The sequence below is a fragment of the Dermochelys coriacea genome, chromosome 9 (genome assembly GCF_009764565.3).
Source record: "Dermochelys coriacea isolate rDerCor1 chromosome 9, rDerCor1.pri.v4, whole genome shotgun sequence".
NCBI classification, from domain to species: domain Eukaryota; kingdom Metazoa; phylum Chordata; order Testudines; family Dermochelyidae; genus Dermochelys; species Dermochelys coriacea.
In genome coordinates, this window is record NC_050076.1 from 31,997,309 (window position 1) to 32,017,902 (window position 20,594).

General features: G+C 40.7%; 1 protein-coding gene across 1 annotated transcript in view; it reads left to right on the forward strand.

Moving 5' to 3' along the window:
* SLC9A9 (solute carrier family 9 member A9) overlaps nt 1–20,594 on the forward strand; it is a 323,698-nt gene that overhangs the window by 124,933 nt on the left and 178,171 nt on the right. The window contains exons 7-8 of the mRNA XM_038417254.2: nt 9,933–10,071; nt 12,312–12,417. Of these exons, the coding sequence (XP_038273182.1) occupies nt 9,933–10,071; nt 12,312–12,417 (245 nt within the window). The remainder of the gene's footprint in view (nt 1–9,932; nt 10,072–12,311; nt 12,418–20,594) is intronic.

Consider the following 20,594-nt stretch of genomic DNA (forward strand, 5'->3'; position numbering starts at 1 on the left):
CTTGCAAGGGGATTGCTTTGCTGTATTAGGAAGAGTTACCACAAACCATAAGAGCTTTACATGAGTTACTATAGAGAATTCTTTCCTCGGTATCTTGCCCATATGCTCAGAGTTCAGCTGATCGACATATTTGGGGTCGGGAAGGAATTTCCTCCAGGGCAGATTGGAAGAGGCCCTAGAGGTTTTTCGCCTTCCTCTGTAGCAAGGGGCATGGGTCATTTGCTGGAGGATTCTCTGCTCCTTGAAGTCTTTAAATCATGATTTGAAGACTTCAATAACTCAGACATAGGTGAGAGGTTTATCGCAGGAGTGGGTGGGTGAGATTCTGTGGCCTGCACTGTGCAGGAGGTCAGACTAGATGATCATAATGGTCCCTTCTGACCTTAATATCTATGAATCTATGCTATAGCAGACTACGCTAACCTAGATTAAAGTGGTCAAAACTACTGCTTAAAAGACACCCTGAAAAAAAACTATATACTGAAAAGCCCAAAAAAGGGGTTTGGAAACAATAAAAAAGAACAAAAATACATATGATATAGAGGAAAGGGAACTGCAACTGACAACAGCTTGATGATGGGTTCCAAAATGGCTGGTAGACAGCAGCAGTTGACTCATTTTTAGAATTCAAAGAGCAAGCTCTAGAAGGAGAATATTGGGATGGCTCCTGTATTAAAGGATAGGTTTCAGAGTACCAGCCGTGTTAGCCTGTATTCACAAAAAGAAAAGGAGTCACCAACTACAGGACAGGCCCAACAAAGAAAATAACAGAACGCCACTAGCCATCACCTTCAGCCCCCAACTAAAACCTCTCCAATGCATCATCAAGGATCTACAACCTATCCTGAAGGACGACCCATCACTCTCACAGATCTTGGGAGACAGGCCAGTCCTTGCTTACAGACAGCCCCACAACCTGAAGCAAATACTCACCAGCAACCACACAACAGAAACACTAACCCAGGAACCTATCCTTGCAACAAAGCCTGCTGCCAACTGTGTCCACATATCTATTCAGGGGACACCATCATAGGGCCTAATCACATCAGCCACACTATCAGAGGCTCGTTCACCAGCACATCTACCAATGTGATATATGCCATCATGTGCCAGCAATGCCCCTCTGCCATGTACATTGGTCAAACTGGACAATCTCTACATAAAAGAATAAATGGACACAAATCAGACGTCAAGAATTATAACATTCAAAAATCAGTCTGAGAACACTTCAATCTCTCTGGTCACTCGATTACAGACCTAAGAGTGGCTATTCTTCAACAAAAAACCGTCAAAAACAGACTCCAACGAGAGACTGCTGAATTGGAATTAATTTGCAAACTAGATACAATTAACTTAGGCTTGAATAGAGACTGGGAGTGGATGGGTCATTACACAAAGTAAAACTATTTCCCCATGTTTATTATCCCCCCCTCCCCCGCCCCGTTCCTCAGATGTTCTTGTCAACTGCTAGAAGTGGCCCACCTTGATTATCACTACAAAAGGTTCCTCCCTCTCTCCTGCTGGTAACAGCTCATCTTAAGTGATCACTCTCCTTACAGTGTGTATGATAACACCCATTGTTTCATGTTCTCTATGTATATAAATCTCCCAACTATATTTTCCACTGAATGCATCCGATGAAGTGAGCTACAGCTTACTGAAAGCTTATGCTCAATAAATTTGTTAGTCTCTAAGGTGCCACAAGTACTCCTTTCTTTTGCGAATACAGACTTACACGGCTGCTACTCTGAAAGGAGAACAGATTTTGGATACCCAGAAAAACTACAGGAGCAGGAACAGGCAGCCAATAGCAGGCCATCAGTATCCTGTTTACAGTTCTTGTGTGTATATAACAGTATGCTTAATGGAGATACATATATATTGTGTATATATGAAATCTGGCTTTTACATCTGGAGTCTTAAATCTAGAAAACCTCACAAATACTGTCAAGAGTGTAGGGCTAAAAGAAAAGGTTTTGTTTGGTAAAATATATTGGAGACCTTCCTGGTTTGTTTGTTTTAATGCAAATTCTCCACATTCCTGCTCCTTTTGACCACTATTAAAATTTTATAATTAATAAAGGGAGAGTGTTTTGTTCCATAAATACCCACCTTAATTTTGGCAGCTTTCCTCTGAAAGACACAATCCCTGTGTATCTGCCTCCATAACCGCTGTAATTGGCTGCTTTTGCTGGCCACAACGCATTCCTACACTGGGATGCATCTCCAATCTCCACTTCCCATCTGTTTTTGTGGTCTTGGGACTGGGAAGCACATACCCAATCTCAAATGTGTTGGATTTATAGTTCATCTACACTGGCCTTAGTAGATTAGGATGAATTTCATGGGGGCTGGGAAGGTTGGAAGGATTTAATGACCTAATGGCATTGTTGTTTGCTAAAAGCGGGTGTGGGTGTTAGCTGCTACTCATACACTTTCAAATCCAGCTTCTGGTGCTAATGGTTACATTGCAGAAGGCTAAGATGAATGATGAGTCTGCCTTTGGTTTCAGCATCTGTAGGGGTGTTTTATTATGTGTTTGTGTTTTGTTTTGTTTTTGTAGCAGCATCAAGGAAAATCACATAGTTTAAAAAATTATATGGATGTAGAAACTGTTCAGTCAGATTTGTTTGTCTGTAAACCCCACATTTCAGTAACATATTATATACCTGTACTCTACCTATACTTGTATAATCATGTTTGTACATCATTTTGAGAAAGACCACCTTCTTGCTGCCATCTTTTATGCAACCTTGAACTCTGAGAAAGTAGTATTTTTTTCCATCCCACCTTATTTTTCTTGATGGAATTAACTAGCACCTGATGTACTTCTTTAATTACTTATCAGCTGAGGGAGGTTCCACTTCATTCAGTGCAGATTATTTCAGGCATTGCTGGTTTTCTTTTGTAACTCCAGACACGACTCCTTCATGCTCCCCTAATATTCCTTTATGCTAAATATGTATCATACAATACTACAGTGAAAAGGAAGGATGGTTAACTAAGGAAATGACAAGTACTTCGACAAAGCAAGTGGAAACAAGTATTCTGTTCCCCAGATCATAAGACTTTTCTTTCCACAATGGTCACATAACACTGTAAGAGAAAGAAAGAAAGAAAGAAAGAAAGAAAGAAAGAAAGAAAGAAAGAAAGAAAGAAAGAAAGAAAGAAAGAAAGAAAGAAAGAAAGAAGCACCTGGTTATTGATACTACTTTTAGTTATGTTGTAGTATGGTATAATCAGAAAATTAACTCCTGTATCTCTGCAAAAATCAATTGCTATTGTTCTCATTTGCTGTTGCTAATCACACACCAGAGTACTTAACTAGAACCCTTCTTTTCTTTGTAACATATTCTGATTCAGGTATTGCAGCAAGTTTTCTGCAGCATGTTGTCTCTTTCCACAGCTAAACTGCTACAAGCATTGGGTTATATAAAAATCATGGATTCTTTGTGCTGTACTGTTGTTTGCAATTGATTAACATCTCTCTCTTTGATGCTGTCACGCTAGCCTTAGGCATGCTGGGCCTCAAGAGTAAAAGGAGGAATACAAGATTTAATCTCATCTCCAGTTTCTCTCCAGAAAACTGTCATGACATTCTGAGGAAAATCATGCTGTAATCCTCAAATGCCTTGGATTACCTAAAGGAAAATTCCGCCATTTTGCTAAATGCACAGGCCAGAAAATGTTTATGGCAAGAAACTCTCTTCATTATGAATGAACTGTGATATATACTTATAAAGAACTTGGACTATGATATTTAATCAATTTAGATTTTATTTGGAAAGATTATTATTTTATTTTTAACAGGTTTCAGAGTAGCAGCCATGTTACTCTGTATTCGCAAAAAGAAAAGGAGTACTTGTGGCACTCTTTGTTTTAAGACATGTGTAGGCTTAAGAAGAACAAAAAGCTATTGTTTGTGACTGGAATGTTATATGCTGAGACATAGCAAACTCTCCTTTAGATTTTATACTTATGTAGTAGGTGACTTCTGGGTACTCTTCTGGCTCTGTCAATCTGTTTCTTCACTTCAGCAGGTGGGTATTGTAGTTGTAAGAATGCATGATAGAGATCTTGTAGGTGTTTGGCTCTGTCTGAGGGGTTGGAGCAAATGCGGTTATATCGTAGAGCTTGGCTGTAGGCAACGGATTGTGTGGTATGATCTGGATGAAAGCTAGAGGCATGTAGGTAGGAATAGCGGTCAGTAGGTTTCCGATATAGGGTGGTGTTTATGTGACCATCGCTTATTAGCACCATAGTGTCCAGGAAGTGGATCTCTTGTGTAGACTGGTCCAGGCTGAGGTTGATGGTGGGATGGAAATTGTTGAAATCATAGTGGAATTCCTCAAGGGCTTCTTTTCCATGGGTCCAGATGATGAAGATGTCATCAATGTAGCGCAAGTAGAGTAGGGGCATTAGGAGACGAGAGTTGAGGAAGCGTTGTTCTAAGTCAGCCATAAAAATGTTGGCATACTGTGGGGCCATGCGGGTACCCATCGCAGTGTCGCTGACTTGAAGGTATACATTGTCCCCAAATGTGAAATAGTTATGGGTGAGGACAAAGTCACAAAGTTCAGCCACCAGGTTAGCCGTGACATTATCGGGGATACTGTTCCTGACGGCTTGTAGTCCATCTTTGTGTGAAATGTTGGTGTAGAGGGCTTCTACATCCATAGTGGCTAGGATGGTGTTTTTAGGAAGATCACCAATGGATTGTAGTTTCCTCAGGAAGTCAGTGGTGTCTCGAAGATAGCTGGGAGTGCTGGTAATGTAGGGCCTGAGGAGGGAGTCTACATAGCCAGACAATCCTGCTGTCAGGGTGCCAATGCAAGGGAGAGGCCCCAAGATAGGACAGATTCTTCTGCTGGGTTAAGAGCATAGTTGGATAGATTAACAATATTGCTGGGTGGGTTACGGGAACCACTGTTGTGGCCCCTTGTGGCATGTAGTAGTTTAGATAGCTTAGTGTCCTTTTTCTTTTGTAGAGAAGCAAAGTGTGTGTTGTAAATGGCTTGTCTAGTTTTTGTAAAGTCCAGCCACGAGGAAGTTTGTGTGGAAGGTTGGTTCTTTATGAGATTATCCAGTTTTGAGAGCTCATTCGTAGTCTTTCCCTGTTTGCTGTAGAGGATGTGGATCAGGTGGTTCCGCAGTTTCTTTAAGAGTGTGTGGCACAAGCTGTCAGCATAGTCTGTGTGGTATGTAGATTGTAATGGATTTTTCACCTTCAGTCCTTTTGGTATGATGTCCATCTGTTTGCATTTGGAGAGGAATATGATGTCTGTCTGTATCTGTACGAGTTTTTTCATGAAGTTGACAGATTTCCACTTTCCACTCTATACGGCTAAATTCAGTGCCTTGCATAATGACAGGTTTCAGAGTAGCAGCCATTTTAATCTGTATTTGCAAAAAGAAAAGGAGTACTTGTGGCACCTTAGAGACTAACAAATTTATTTGAGCATAAGCTTTCGTGAGCTACAGCTCACTTCATCGGATGCATTTGGTGGAAAATACCGAGGGGAGATTTATATACACACACAGAGAACATGAAACAATGGGTTTTATCATACACACTGTAAGGAGAGTGATCACTTAAGATGAGCCATCTTTATTTTATTTTTGTTACAGTAGTGCTCAAAGGCCCCATTCAGCATTGGAGCCCTGAACAGTAATTGCTGTACAAACACATAGGAAGACCAGCAGTCTTGCAGTCTAAAAGTATATCTATATTTCAGGCTGGGTGTGAAGGAGACATAATGCTAGAACACTAAAATAGTAGCTTCAGGCATGTGAGCAGTGGGAGGGGCTATCCTCTCCTCCCATATATATCTATGGTCTTGGATGGGATCATATTTGGGTGACTAGCCCCTCTGTTGCTCACACTGGAGCGTTTGATCTGGTTAGATCAAAGCTAGCTCAGGTATATCTACACTTGCTGTAATCACACCTCACAGAAGCAGTGTAGACATATCTTAAATATTATTGTTAATTCCATCTTGTAGATCAGGAAAAGAGAGGTGGGTGGGTTAATGATTTGCACAAGGTCATAGCTGTAGCCACTGGGGGAGGTGTTTGTGGGACATTTTCCCCTAACTTTTAGAGAGGGTGAGACAATAAAGTCTCCCTTATCCTCCAACTATGATCCAGGGTTCATTAGGTCAATTTGATTGCCAAACTCTGAAGATGTTCAAAATTTCTCTTCACCCTGCTCCTCCCAACTTTTCCAAAAGAGCACTTTTTGATGATAATTTTGAGTGTAAAACAGTGAGGGTAACTAATCATTGGAACAATTTAGCAAAGGTCATGGTGGATTCTTGATCACTGGCTATTTTTAAATCATGACTGGATTTTTTTTAAAGATATGGTCTAGTTCAAACAGGAATTATTTTGGAGGAGTTCTGTGGCCTGTGCTATGCAGGAGGTCAGACTAGATGTTTATAATGGTCCCTTCTGGCCTTGGAATCTATGACTCCATGCATTTTTGGTGGATCTGGATTATGTTTAACCTTAATCCACTTGTGTGGAAGAACCAGTAAAGTCTCCATTTTGCTATAATATTAATTTAACAATAAAAACTTTAATATTTAACAATTAAACATTTTGTTTAAATATAAAACAGTAACATTATCTTTATAGTCTCTTGCACACAGCTTTTGTTAGCATAGCTCACTCCTTTGCATCAGGCACAGAAGGTCGATGAGTGGAAATAGGGTTCATACAGAATGTTGTTAGAGTTTAGGGAGTGGGGGAACCAAGACTAGAGACATGCATGTTTAACTGTGACTGTCTTCAGTGTGAAGTGTTATCTTGTGACATTTTGCTTTAGTGTCAAATAAGTAGCTTGAGGGCAAGAACTGGAGTTAGGCTCAATGTTATTTAGCATCTTCAGTGATGACCTGGAAAAGGGGTTGTCATAGGGTGACACTGACCTTTTAAGGAGGAGCAGGACCAGTGCACCTGTCTGCGTCAGCTGATCCAGAATAGGCTTTAAAAGAGGCCCCTGGGGCTAGGGAAGGGAAGACACCAGTGAGTCAGAGTTAGGAAGCAGGACTGCCAGAGTCCCCTGTGTAGGGAGGCTATGAGAGCCTGAAAGGTAAAAGGGGGAACATCCCCTGGAGTTTGTGATCCAGAATGAGCCAAGGAGCTGTTTGTATTTGTTTTGTTTAGATTTGGACAATAAGACTGCTTGAAGGAGGCTGTGAGCATGTCAGTAGATCCTTTGTAAACTGCTGAGAAGCCCTGCCATGTTACAGCGGTAAACATCCAGGGTGAAATCCTGGCTCTGTTGATGTCAATGAGAGTATTGCCACTGACTTCAATGGGAACAGGATTTCATCCCTTGTGGATAGTACTAAACTAGAAAGTACTGTGCACACTAGTGAGGATCAAAGAATAGTCTAAAGGAAAAAACTGTGGTCAGGAAAACACCAAATGGGATTCAATCTGGAGAAATACTGGATAAAAAACAACACAGAGCAGTGATGATGAGGAGCGGGAGGGGTGGGAGAGGGAGAGAATATTTGTAAAGCAAGAATTTTGGAAATGATCTGCACCAGATGTTATAGATGGCAGTAACTTAAATAGGTGCTCATAAGGTGGTATGTTGTTAAAAATATACAGTGTGATTTTTGGCTTACATATTGTATAACAAGTCATCATCCATTGAGGCAAAAATCATTTTCTAGAGAGAGATGATGTGGCCCTGTGGATCAAGCGCTGAACTTGGATGCTAGACACCTTGGTTCTAGGCCTGCCACTGCTCTGAGACACTTCAGGCAAGTCATTGCACCACTCTGTGCCTCAGTTTCCCCATTTGTAAAATGAAGATACCAATGCTGACCTTCTTTGAGCTCCGCTAATGAAAAGCACTCTATGAGAGCTAGGTGGTATTATATTTGTCATTGGAATAAATGCACCTATAATAGAACGTTCAGTTCTGGACACCTTAATATTTAAAATATGCTGATAATTGGAGGATATTCAAAAATGGAAAGCTCTGGGTGATTTGTGGATTAGACAATGATAAAAGAACTTAATATGCTAAGTTTGCCTAAATAAAGACTTAGTTAACATGATAATACTTAGCAAGTATTATAAGTTACTATACTTAGTAACAGGTTTCAGAGTAGCAGCCTTGTTAGTCTGTATCCCCAAAAAGAAAAGGAGTACTTGTGGCACCTTAGAGACTAACAAATTTATTTTTCGTGAGCTTTCGTGAACTACAGCTCACTTCATCAGATGCATGCAGTGGAAAATACAGTAGGGGGATTTTATATACACAGAGAACATGAAACAGTGGGTGTTATCATACACACTGTAACGAGAGTGATCAGGTAAGGTGAGCTATTACCAGCAGGAGAGAAAAAAAAACTACCAATGTGATATATGCCATCATGTGCCAGCAATGCCCCTCTGCCATGTACATTGGCCAAACAGGACAGTCTCTATGTAAAAGAATAAATGGACACAAATCAGACATCAAGAATTATAACATTCAAAAACCAGTTGGAGAACACTTCAGTCTCTCTGGTCACTCGATTACAGAGCTAAAAGTGGCAATATTACAACAAAAAAACTTCAAAAACAGACTCCAATGAGAGATTGCTGAATTGGAATTAATTTGCAAACTAGACACCATTACATTATTCTTGAATAAAGACTGGGAGTGGGTATGTCATTACACAAAGTAAAACTATTTCCCCATGTTTAATTTTTCCCCCCTACTGTTCCTCACACATTCTTGTCAACTGCTGGAAATGGCCCATCCTGATTATCACTACAAAAGGTTTTTGTTTTGTTTTTCTCTTCTGCTGGAATACAGAGCTGCATCTCTGCTGCCTAATCTCCAGACAGAAAACATCCAGTTGCAGAGACGAACATTAAGAACACGTCCATTAGCATGAAATATTCACCCCAATTTAAAATCACCTAGTTTTAATGTTTAAAATACCAATCATTTTACAGCAATGCATACTCCGTTCTAAAATCCACTGCCAAGATCACTTATTTTCTTTGACAGTGAGCATAAAAGATCTCAAGTGTCAAAAGCAACAGAACCACAAAAATCTGAAACATTGTTTAATTAGTATTTGTGAAGCTTGGGGCTACAGGACATCTGTTAATTTTTATATTACAACAAGCAGAAATACATTCACACTTGGCGGAATCATTAGCATTCTGGGCATCATGTCACTAGTAGTAAATAGCAAATTTGATGCCCTCAAAAATGTTTAAAGATATGGCCTTGCCATTGGTGGAGTAATTTCCCATAAGAAAATAATCTTGATGGTTACAGCCAGAGACTGGATATAAAAGACGACCTCTGGCAACTACAGCAGTTTCTTTCTCTGGGAAAACAGGCCTCTTGTTTTTCCCTGGGGTTTCATATTGTGCAGCTCTTGACATGTTCACCATTTTGTTTACAAAGGGTTATGCTAGGGAAGGAAACTAGTTTGTGGTTTATGACAGCATCACTGCTGAAGATTTGGTACATACTGTGATTTGTATCGCCCATTTGTGCCTCAGCCATAAAAATGCACTTTTTACCAGAAATATTTGTGAATTTATAACATCTCCAAAGAAATATGGCCAATAAATAATTCAAAGTTATCTATTTTCCCTGCATATTCTTTATACACCTACCATGGTTTAATGCCTAGCTGGCTTGGAAACAATATTGTTTATGACAATCCTAGTATAAAAATGTTTACTGACTGGCAGCAAACCACTGATTCTCAGGTTATCGCCTTGAAAAATAAACCCTTTCCTCCTACTCTCCTTTTTCTTGCCTTTCTATTTTGCTAACAGCCCTGAGAAACATTCTCTTGCATTGTGAGTGCCTACAAAGTGGGTATGTTTAACACTTGATTTCACTATAACGATAATGTGATTTAATTCATTATTTTCCTCTCTTTCCCTTGTCTTCTTTTCAGTTCGATATCTGTTTACAGTCCCAAGCAGAGTCCTAACACATTTGATGCTGCTGCTTTCTTCCAGTCTGTGGGGAATTTCCTGGGGATCTTTGCCGGATCATTTGCAATGGGGTCCTCGTACGCTATTGTCACAGCTTTAATATCCTTTATTGTTTTTCAAACAGAAAAAACTCTGCAAGTTTGAAAGTCTGTTTGCCTTGAAAAGAACTTCCAGGGCTATCTGTGATTTAAGACTGACCATCTTTACTTTGAGCTTGAACTTCTTGACCATGGGTTTGAAGAGGCTCTGTAAACAAAGCCAGGTCCTCAGCTGGAGAAAATCAACACAGGTTCAATGATTTCAATAGAGCTGATTTTAACCAGCTGAGGATCTGGCCCCAAATCTATAGCCCTTACTCCTGTAAGTAGTCTCATTGACCTCAGTAAGACTTCCTTTGTGTCTAAGGACTATTCACATGAGTAAAAGGTGCAGGACTGGACCCCAAATTCTCTTGTTTGGGAGACTCTCCTGAAATCCCTCTGTCTTTCCCCATTTATTTTATTTCTCCCCAAAACATTATCATGCTGACCAGTCCTTTCAATCAACGAGTAATGGATCACCACGCTGGACCAGACTGGGCGAGGGGAGGAGAGTATGTATGGTGCAACCTTACTCCAAGGACTGATCTTACCTCCTTGACAGAGCTCACAGCCACTGACAAAGTCATGGGATTACAGGTTATGAAGTACCTGTTAGTATTTTAGCATTCCTGAGAAAATTAAAGCACCATGACATCAAAATTCTCCTGTGCTGTTCCACCTGACACTAACATAAATTCATGTAATGAAACCCTTGCTTCATACCACACTCAGCCTCCCCAGTAGTTGCTACATTTTAACTGACCCATACAACTGCGTGGGAATATAATGTAACTGGATAAAAATCAGAAGTGTTGTCTTGTGTGGAAGACTGTGTGGAAAAGGCAAAAGGAGCCAAGACTCCTGGGTTCTATCTTAAACTCTGATAGTGATTCACTGTGGGACTTTAGGCAAAATGCTTACCATTGGTCTATGCTATGGAGTTAGGTCAACATAAGGCAGCTTTCTTCCTTATGAAAAAAAAAGAAAAGGAGAACTTGTGGCACCTTAGAGACTAACAAATGTATTAGAGCATAAGCTTTCTTGAGCTACAGCTCACTTCATTGGATGCATCATCACTTCATTGGATGCATCCAATGCAGTGAGCTGTAGCTCACGAAAGCTTATGATCTAATACATTTGTTAGTCTCTAAGGTGCCACAAGTACTCCTTTTCTTTTTGCTATGTCAGTGTACACACTACAGCCTTGCTCCCACCGATGTAAGTGCCCTACGACACCGACGTAATAAGTCCACCTCAACGAGAAGCGTAGGGCTTATGTCAGAGTAGTTAGGTCGATGCAGTGTCTGTGTAGACATTGCATTATTTACATTAGCTGTTAGCCATCATATTTATCAGTTTCACAGCTAACTTAACAGGTGACTTAAGTTTCTAGTAGACAAGCCCTTAGGCCCAGAGCCTCAAAGGTAGTTAGCTGCCTAACTACCTTTGAGGATTCAGCCCTTAATTTCTCTATACCTCGGTGAATGCTGCCTTAAAATGGGTACAGTAACAATTAATGTTTGCAAAGTATTTTGAGATGCTCACATAAAATACAGTATTTGTTTAATTTATAATTTATGTAGTAGCAGTAATTAAACAAAGTACAAGCCAAGCTAAATTAAAGTGCAGCATATCCAACCTGGGAAAGGCGTGATTCTCCATTTCCCTATATCTTGTTTAGTCATTTACATCCGTTGGTGTAAAAATGCTGCCAAATCACAACAGTAGCAACTTACACTCACTTTGAACAAGTATAAATGACTAAACAAACCACTAATGTGTTAATCAGCTTCCGCATCTTGATTCCTTTGAGAGTCCAGTTCTGAAGCACCAATTATGCTTTGTAAACTGATTCCATTTAAAGGCTACATAGTAAAATTGACCTTCCCTTTTGACAGAGACAATAAAGGCCAAGGACCAACTTGGCTTTTTGATTATCTTGTTGCCATATCACCTTTTCACAGCCACATTTCTTTGAAACCATATGACATGAACACATTTCAACGGCTAATATAAATAGAAGTAGATATGTGAAGTAGACTAATGCTGGAAAATTAATGCTAAATTCAATCACTTAGGCCTTGATCCAGCAAAGCACTTAATAACATTTATAATCTTACGGTCCCATTGAAGGCACATGCTTATGTACTTTGTATGATACAACTGAATAGTTTTACGGTGCATTATTTCATTTATGATGGTGGGGTTGAATTTAGGCTGCAAAGCTGTTTGCTTTTTTTCCTTAGTATTTTTTAGCACTTGACAAAATTTACAAAGCTGTGTGAGTTCCCCATGTTGGAAATAGGCCTGTTCTTCCTCCTGTCTTGGAGTGCCTTCCTGTCAGCAGAAGCTGCTGGTCTTACAGGTAAGTGTTGCATTTTCCTGAGTAAGCAAAGACTATGGGGCTTTTTAGTAAATCTGTGATGTGGGAAAACAGCACACCTATTTTGAGCATGACATCTTATATAAATCTTCCAAAATCCAGTTGCTTCTTGTCATTGCTGAAATGTGCGGGTGCTGCAAACATCCATCTGCAGGCATAAATCCATAGATACCTGAATGACTTTTTTTTTTTGCACAAGTTTTTGTTTGCTTGGTGTTTTTTTTATTTCACACTCAAATCCCTGTTGCATCAGGAGAAAGGCACAGGCTGCCCAGTGACAGACCAAAACCACTTACAGCCTACACATCGCTGCATCAACATGGAGATAGCATTTGTGCAACCATAGTCAAATACATGCCCAGAGATTGCTTTCTTCAACACAGAGAACAAGTGAACAGATTCATACACAATGAAAAAGGTACACAGAAGTAATCTGTGCAATGCCCAGACTCTAACTGATTTCATAATGTGATTAGGAAGAATATGATTCATAATAGTTTAAGCCTATTGATGTTTTTGATACTGTTATTTTTGACCATCAACTGCCATAATTCACACCAAGGAAAGTTAGAAAAAAACCTGAGGCTTGAGCATTAATAGAGAGCCATTTAGTTTTTCTGGAGAAATTGCTAGAGACCTGTTAATTTTTACTTTGAACATGATCCTTGTAAAGCTTTTGGGGATCAGTGAGGCCTTGGGTGAAATCCTGGCTACACTGAAGTCAATAGCAAAACTCCCACTGGCTTCAATGGAGCCAGGATTTTGCCTTTTGTGTGATAAGCCATATGTTCAGAGGACTTTGAAACCAGTGCGTGGTTTGTTGTAAATTGCTGCATGCTCACTCCTCCTTTTCATTTTATCCACAATTTTCTGTCCCATTCTATGCCAAAGGTGGATGAATGCCAATGTGTTTCCAAGTTAAACAAGAGAGCCAGGCTCTATCACTTTCCAAAGAAAATCCAACTTTAACCTGAACAAGGCCTTCTTTAGTCCTGTTGTGGTTACTGGCCATTTTCAAAACATTACCTCTAATAACCTGCTATTTACGTAGACAAAAAAATTGAATAACTTCTAAATCCTTTGTTTTTAAGCTGAGTGACTTCCCACACTTTCTAAGATAGGAATTTTAAAACCTTCTCCACAGCAGAATCTATGGGTGTCACATTTTAGCCAGGAACAAATGTGGTATTACTAAATTTTTAAATAACTGAAAAGTGGGGTTCATAATGGAAACACTGATACTGCCTCCAATGCTGTCACTGCTTCAGGCACTGCTATACTGAAGGCAAGTTCCACTGTCAGAATGCTGGAGCAGACTGCATGTCCAAATAATTGGCATATATCATTTCTTCACATCACACTGTAAATATGGTGACACATAATGTACTCTCTTCCACTAGTCACTTGGGATGGTGTTTCATTTTTTTAACATATAAAATGTCAGAAATCAAAGCCCTAATTACTGATGGCACGGAGGGGTTTTATAGTGACATAGGAACCATAGTCAACTATTTTTAATGGACAGAAAGTAAGTGGAAAGCAAAGTCATGATCCAATTAAAGGGAAAAAAACAGAAAAGTATAAGGAAGTTAAACTATTGCTTATAAATAAAAGGACTGACATAGATGTTAAAAAAGGAAATTGCTCCACCTACATAAATTGCAAGGAAAACAAACCCCGCCTTTTTAGTTCTGGCACTAACAATTCTTTTCATATGCACCTTCTTTATCTCAGTTGGCAATTGTTTAATTACATTGTCGAGGCAAAGATGACTCCTGCCTCATTTATCAGCAGGGTTGAGCCCGTCACTTAATTTCTATGAAAGGCCTTTGTCAGAAGCTGTTAGGAAAAAAGAACACATGCAGACTTCCTTGTAGCTTCAGAAGTTCAAAGCTGAGTTTCCCAAATGCAACAACTCTATTAATACTGTATTGACATTTCAGCTTAAAGTAGATATTTTTAGCCATTTTCTTTTAACCAGTTCCAATATAACTTTCATCTTCTCTCACCCTTGCCTGAAAATGCTTGTATTCACTGTTTCCACAATGTTTTTTTTAGCTATATTTCATAGTGGAGTTCATTCTACTGGTTAACAGATCACCAGGTGATTTAACAGCTTTCCAGCAGCACATTTCACTGCTCAATGAGAGATGCAAATTTAGGAGAAAGCATCTGATTTCTTAATCCCAAACTAGTGGAATCTATTTAAAATGTGGTTAATATATGCAGCCACCAGAAAGGAGCAATGCTGTAGACTATGCTTATGTTCACAGATGTTGACTTCTATTATTCCCGGTGGGTGTTCCACCCCTACTCTGCCCTGAGGCCACACCTCTACACTGTCCCTTCCCCTGAGGCCCCACCCTCACTCCACCTCTTCCCCCCCTCACTCCAGCACCCTCCCTGAGGCTCCCCACCTGCCACTCATTGCTCTCTGCTCTCCCCTGAACATCTCCCACCAGCCACCAAACAGTGATTGGCGACCCCGCCAAACAGCTGATCAGCAGCACTGCCAAAAAGATGTGGCTGGTGGGTGCTCAGAACCCCTATTTTTTTTCTGTGGGTGGTAGAGCCCTGGAGCACCCATGGAGTCAGCAGCTATGCTTATGTTACATAAGAGCCTCTTGGCCTGTGCAGTCACTTCCAGGGTTGTATTAAGAGCACTCCTCTCATAGTGCTCTCCTCAGCCAAAATGCAGGGCTCTGTTACAAGCTATACCTTTAGGAGTTGAGTCTGTCTAGCACCTTGCAAAATCAGGCCATTAGAGAGTGAGAATTACAGGGAAGTAATTTCCTTTTGCCTATTTGTGAAATGATCCATCAAGGACATTTATTCTCTCTCTCCTTCAGTAAAGGAATTACTTATAAATTAATGCACACCATCAGTGATGCATTTTAGGATAGCAATTGCCTCTTTTGTGGCATGAGTCCCATTATCAGCATCACATATTGCCGTCTTTTACCCTAAGATGAATTGCCCCTATCAATATAAACAATGGAGTAAAATTCATTGAGACTGATTTCCTTATGCCTGGCATCAGCTAACAAGCTGTTACTATTCCTATATGTTTCACAAATGGAGTAAAAAGCAACTAGATTGGTAGACTTTTTTAAATTTTATTACCCATTATCAAAGAGGTTGGCATAGTTGGAGTTTAGCTATCTGCTGATTGACTTGGTTCATATAGCTATCATTTTTTTATTATCAGGGTTTTAATTTTTTATATTATATTACATTTTCCAATAATTTAATTTCTTCAGAAAGATCATTCCTGTTGTATTGCACTGATGAACCAATTTTCCATTTCTTCCTAAATCTTTCACTTTAATCCATAGTTCTGCTTCAGTGATATGGGTGCTGAGGCTCTCAGTTAGTGCTCTTTTTCAGTATTTTTAAAAAAAGGAGCGGAGGGAATGGAAAAGTAAGTTAGTCACTACTATCCCCAAAAAATAAAGCCACAGGTACAAGCAACTGATAAGAAAGATTTTCTCACTCTCTCTGCTCTGACAGATCTAATCACATTCTCCTGTCCAGAATTCCAACATTGTTCATTCTTAGTAAAACCAAGAAGTGTGCATTTAATTTAGCAGGAAACTGAGACAGACATTTACATTTTTGGCTCCAGAATCTGACGTTTTAATGAGAAAAGAACTAGTGAATATTTTTATCTTTGATGCATGCTATGTAGGTGATAGCAGTCCAGAATCAAACTGAAAGATGTCAGAAGAAAATTGGACAATTCCGCTAAGTCTTTGAAAAAAATATACAATTGCCTAATTTATATCCCACACACAGTGGAGAAAGCATTTTGCTGTCAGGCTGATTCCTTTCTTCAAAATCCAATTTTAATACTTCTTGTCAAAGAATTTCCAACCTCACTTAACTTGCCTTTCCACAATGGAAAGTTCCATGTTTGCCTCTTTAGGTAATTCTTGCCTTGTTTCCTGTGTAGTTGCATTAACATGCACATGGTCACCAATCTCTTAAAAAGACACATTCCAATAACTTCCCCTCATGCTTTATGATATATCTTATGTTGTAACTGCTATGGCTGTGCACAGCAAGCCTTGTTTTAGCAACATATAAATTTCCTGCTGCAAGCATTCCATCTCCCCTGGAAATAAGGTTCATATGGTCTATGAAATTCCATTTTGAAGGATGATGGTGGTGGCACTTAAAGGCTCAAACCAGAACCCACACTCTGTATCAGATACTCTGTGGTTGATACTGGTCTCTCATATTCCAGTTTTTCACTGGAATAGTTGCATTGATTCAGTGAATGGGAGATCAGTGTCAGGCTCTTTATATACCACTGACCCAGTTTTCACATTGCCTCAGGAAACAGTAGACACTTATCCCATCTCTAATTAACAATTGTATTTGGCAGTCACAAATCAATTTTTACAAGCATGGTTCAATTTAATAGTCAAATTAAAAAAAATTGGCAGAATGATGACTCATACAGTGGAAACTGAACAGGAAATTCATATGTCCATTTTTATTGTTGACCCACGGACTAGTGATATTTAGAAATAGTCCTGTTTAGCCATATTTTTTTAAACTGGCTTTTCATGGTGTGAGCATGTATTTATCCATAACACTATACAGGAGGACATTTTGATGCTGCTAATTAGCCTAGAGAATTTATACATTCCCATGTCAGCTTTAGACTACAAAATACAGGGCACCCTGCAAACCCTAGAAGAGGAATTGAAGCCATTTGGGAGAATGAGTCCTTAACATAAACTTGAAATGCCCAGCACTGCTCTCTAATGACCCTTGCGCTATAGATCCAGCTGAGGGGATGAGTCCAGTGCTGAATTAAAAGAAATATTACAAAAGCAAAGAAAGGGCAGTTAAAGCTCAGTGAAATTTTCCTGGTTTGCACAAGCTTGCATTACTGCAATAGAAATACAGTCAGGTGAATAGAAAAGGAGTACTTGTGGCACCTTAGAGACTAACAAATTTATTAGAGCATAAGCTTTCGTGAGCTACAGCTCACTTCATCGGATGCATTTGGTGGAAAAAACACAGGAGAGATTTATATACACACACACAGAGAACATGAAACAATGGGTTTATCATACACACTGTAAGGAGAGTGATCACTTAAGATAAGCCATCACCAACAGCAGGGGGGGGAAGGAGGAAAACCTTTCATGGTGACAAGCAGGTAGGCTAATTCCAGCAGTTAACAAGAATATCAGAGGAACAGTGGGGGGTGGGGTGGGAGGGAGAAATACCATGGGGAAATAGTTTTACTTTGTGTAATGACTCATCCATTCCCAGTCTCTATTCAAGCCTAAGTTAATTGTATCCAGTTTGCAAATTAATTCCAATTCAGCAGTCTCTCGTTGGAGTCTGTTTTTGAAGCTTTTTTGTTGAAGTATAGCCACTCTTAGGTCTGTGATCGAGTGACCAGAGAGATTGAAGTGTTCTCCAACTGGTTTTTGAATGTTATAATTCTTGACGTCTGATTTGTGTCCATTCATTCTTTTACGTAGAGACTGTCCAGTTTGGCCAATGTACATGGCAGAGGGGCATTGCTGGCACATGATGGCATATATCACATTGGTAGATGCGCAGGTGAACGAGCCTCTGATAGTGTGGCTGATGTGATTAGGCCCTATGATGGTATCCCCTGAATAGATATGTGGACAGAGTTGGCAACGGGCTTTGTTGCAAGGATAGGTTCCTGGGTTAGTGGTTCTGTTGTGTGGTGTGTGGTTGCTGGTGAGTATTTGCTTCAGATTGGGGGGCTGTCTGTAAGCAAGGACTGGTCTGTCTCCCAAGATCTGAGAGAGCGATGGCTCGTCCTTCAGGATAGGTTGTAGATCCTTGATGATGCGTTGGAGGGGTTTTAGTTGGGGGCTGAAGGTGATGGCTAGTGGCGTTCTGTTGTTTTCTTTGTTGGGCCTGTCCTGTAGTAGGTGACTTCTGGGTACTCTTCTGGCTCTGTCAATCTGTTTCTTCACTTCAGCAGGTGGGTACTGTAGTTGTAGGAATGCATGATAGAGATCTTGTAGGTGTTTGTCTCTGTCTGAGGGGTTGGAGCAAATGCGGTTATATCGTAGCGCTTGGCTGTAGACAATGGATCGAGTGGTATGATCTGGATGAAAGCTAGAGGCATGTAGGTAGGAATAGCGGTCAGTAGGTTTCCGATATAGGGTGGTGTTTATGTGACCATCGCTTATTAGCACCGTAGTGTCCAGGAAGTGGATCTCTTGTGTGGACTGGTCCAGGCTGAGGTTGATGGTGGGATGGAAATTGTTGAAATCATGGTGGAATTCCTCAAGAGCTTCTTTTCCATGGGTCCAGATGATGAAGATGTCATCAATGTAGCGCAAGTAGAGTAGGGGCATTAGGGAACGAGAGCTGAGGAAGCGTTGTTCTAAGTCAGCCATAAAAATGTTGGCATACTGTGGGGCCATGCGGGTACCCATCGCAGTGCCGCTGATTTGAAGGTATACATTGTCACCAAATGTGAAATAGTTATGGGTCAGGACAAAGTCACAAAGTTCTGCCACCAGGTTAGCCGTGACAGTATCGGGGATACTGTTCCTGACGGCTTGTAGTCCATCTTTGTGTGGAATGTTGGTGTAGAGGGCTTCTACATCCATAGTGGCTAGGATGGTGTTTTTAGGAAGATCACCAATGGACTGTAGTTTCCTCAGGAAATCGGTGGTGTCTCGAAGATAGCTGGGAGTGCTGGTAACGAAGGGCCTGAGGAGGGAGTCTACATAGCCAGACAATCCTGCTGTCAGGGTGCCAATGCCTGAGATGATGGGGCGTCCAGGATTTCCAGGTTTATGGATCTTGGGTAGCAGATAGAATACCCCAGGTCCTGGCTCCAGGGGTGTGTCTGTGCGGATTTGTTCTTGTGCTTTTTCAGGGAGTTTCTTGAGCAAATGCTGTAGTTTCTTTTGGTAACTCTCAGTGGGATCAGAGGGTAATGGCTTGTAGAAAGTGGTGTTGGAGAGCTGCCTAGTAGCCTCTTGTTCATACTCTGACCTATTCATGATGACGACAGCACCTCCTTTGTCAGCCTTTTTGATTATGATGTCAGAGTTGTTTCTGAGGCTGTGGATGGCACTGTGTTCTGCATGGCTGAGGTTATGGGGTAAGCGATGCTGCTTTTCCACAATTTCAGCTCGTGCACGTCGGCGGAAGCAGTCTATGTAGAAATCCAGGCTGCTGTTTCGACCTTCAGGAGGAGTCCACCTAGAATCCTTCTTTTTGTAGTGTTGGCAGGAAGGTCTCTGTGGGTTAATATGTTGGTCAGAGGTGTGTTGGAAATATTCCTTGAGTCTGAGACGTCGAAAATAGGATTCTAGGTCACCACAGAACTGTATCATGTTCGTGGGGGTGGAGGGGCAAAAGGAGAGGCCCCGAGATAGGACAGATTCTTCCGCTGGGCTAAGAGTATAGTTGGATAGATTAACAATATTGCTTGGTGGGTTACGGGAACCATTGTTGTGGCCCCTTGTGGCATATAGTAGTTTAGATAGCTTAGTGTCCTTTTTCTTTTGTAGAGAATCAAAGTGTGTTTTGTAAATGGCTTGTCTAGTTTTTGTAAAGTCCAGCCACGAGGAAGTTTGTGTGGAAGGTTGGTTCTTTATGAGAGTATCCAGTTTTGAGAGCTCATTCTTAATCTTTCCCTGTTTGCTGTAGAGGATGTTGATCAGGTGGTTCCGCAGTTTCCTTGAGAGTGTGTGGCACAAGCTGTCAGCATAGTCTGTGTGGTATGTAGATTGTAATGGATTTTTTACCTTCAGTCCTTTCGGTATCAAATCCGCACAGACACACCCCTGGAGCCAGGACCTGGGGTATTCTATCTGCTACCCAAGATCCATAAACCTGGAAATCCTGGACGCCCCATCATCTCAGGCATTGGCACCCTGACAGCAGGATTGTCTGGCTATGTAGACTCCCTCCTCAGGCCCTTCGTTACCAGCACTCCCAGCTATCTTCGAGACACCACTGATTTCCTGAGGAAACTACAGTCCATTGGTGATCTTCCTAAAAACACCATCCTAGCCACTATGGATGTAGAAGCCCTCTACACCAACATTCCACACAAAGATGGACTACAAGCCGTCAGGAACAGTATCCCCGATACTGTCACGGCTAACCTGGTGGCAGAACTTTGTGACTTTGTC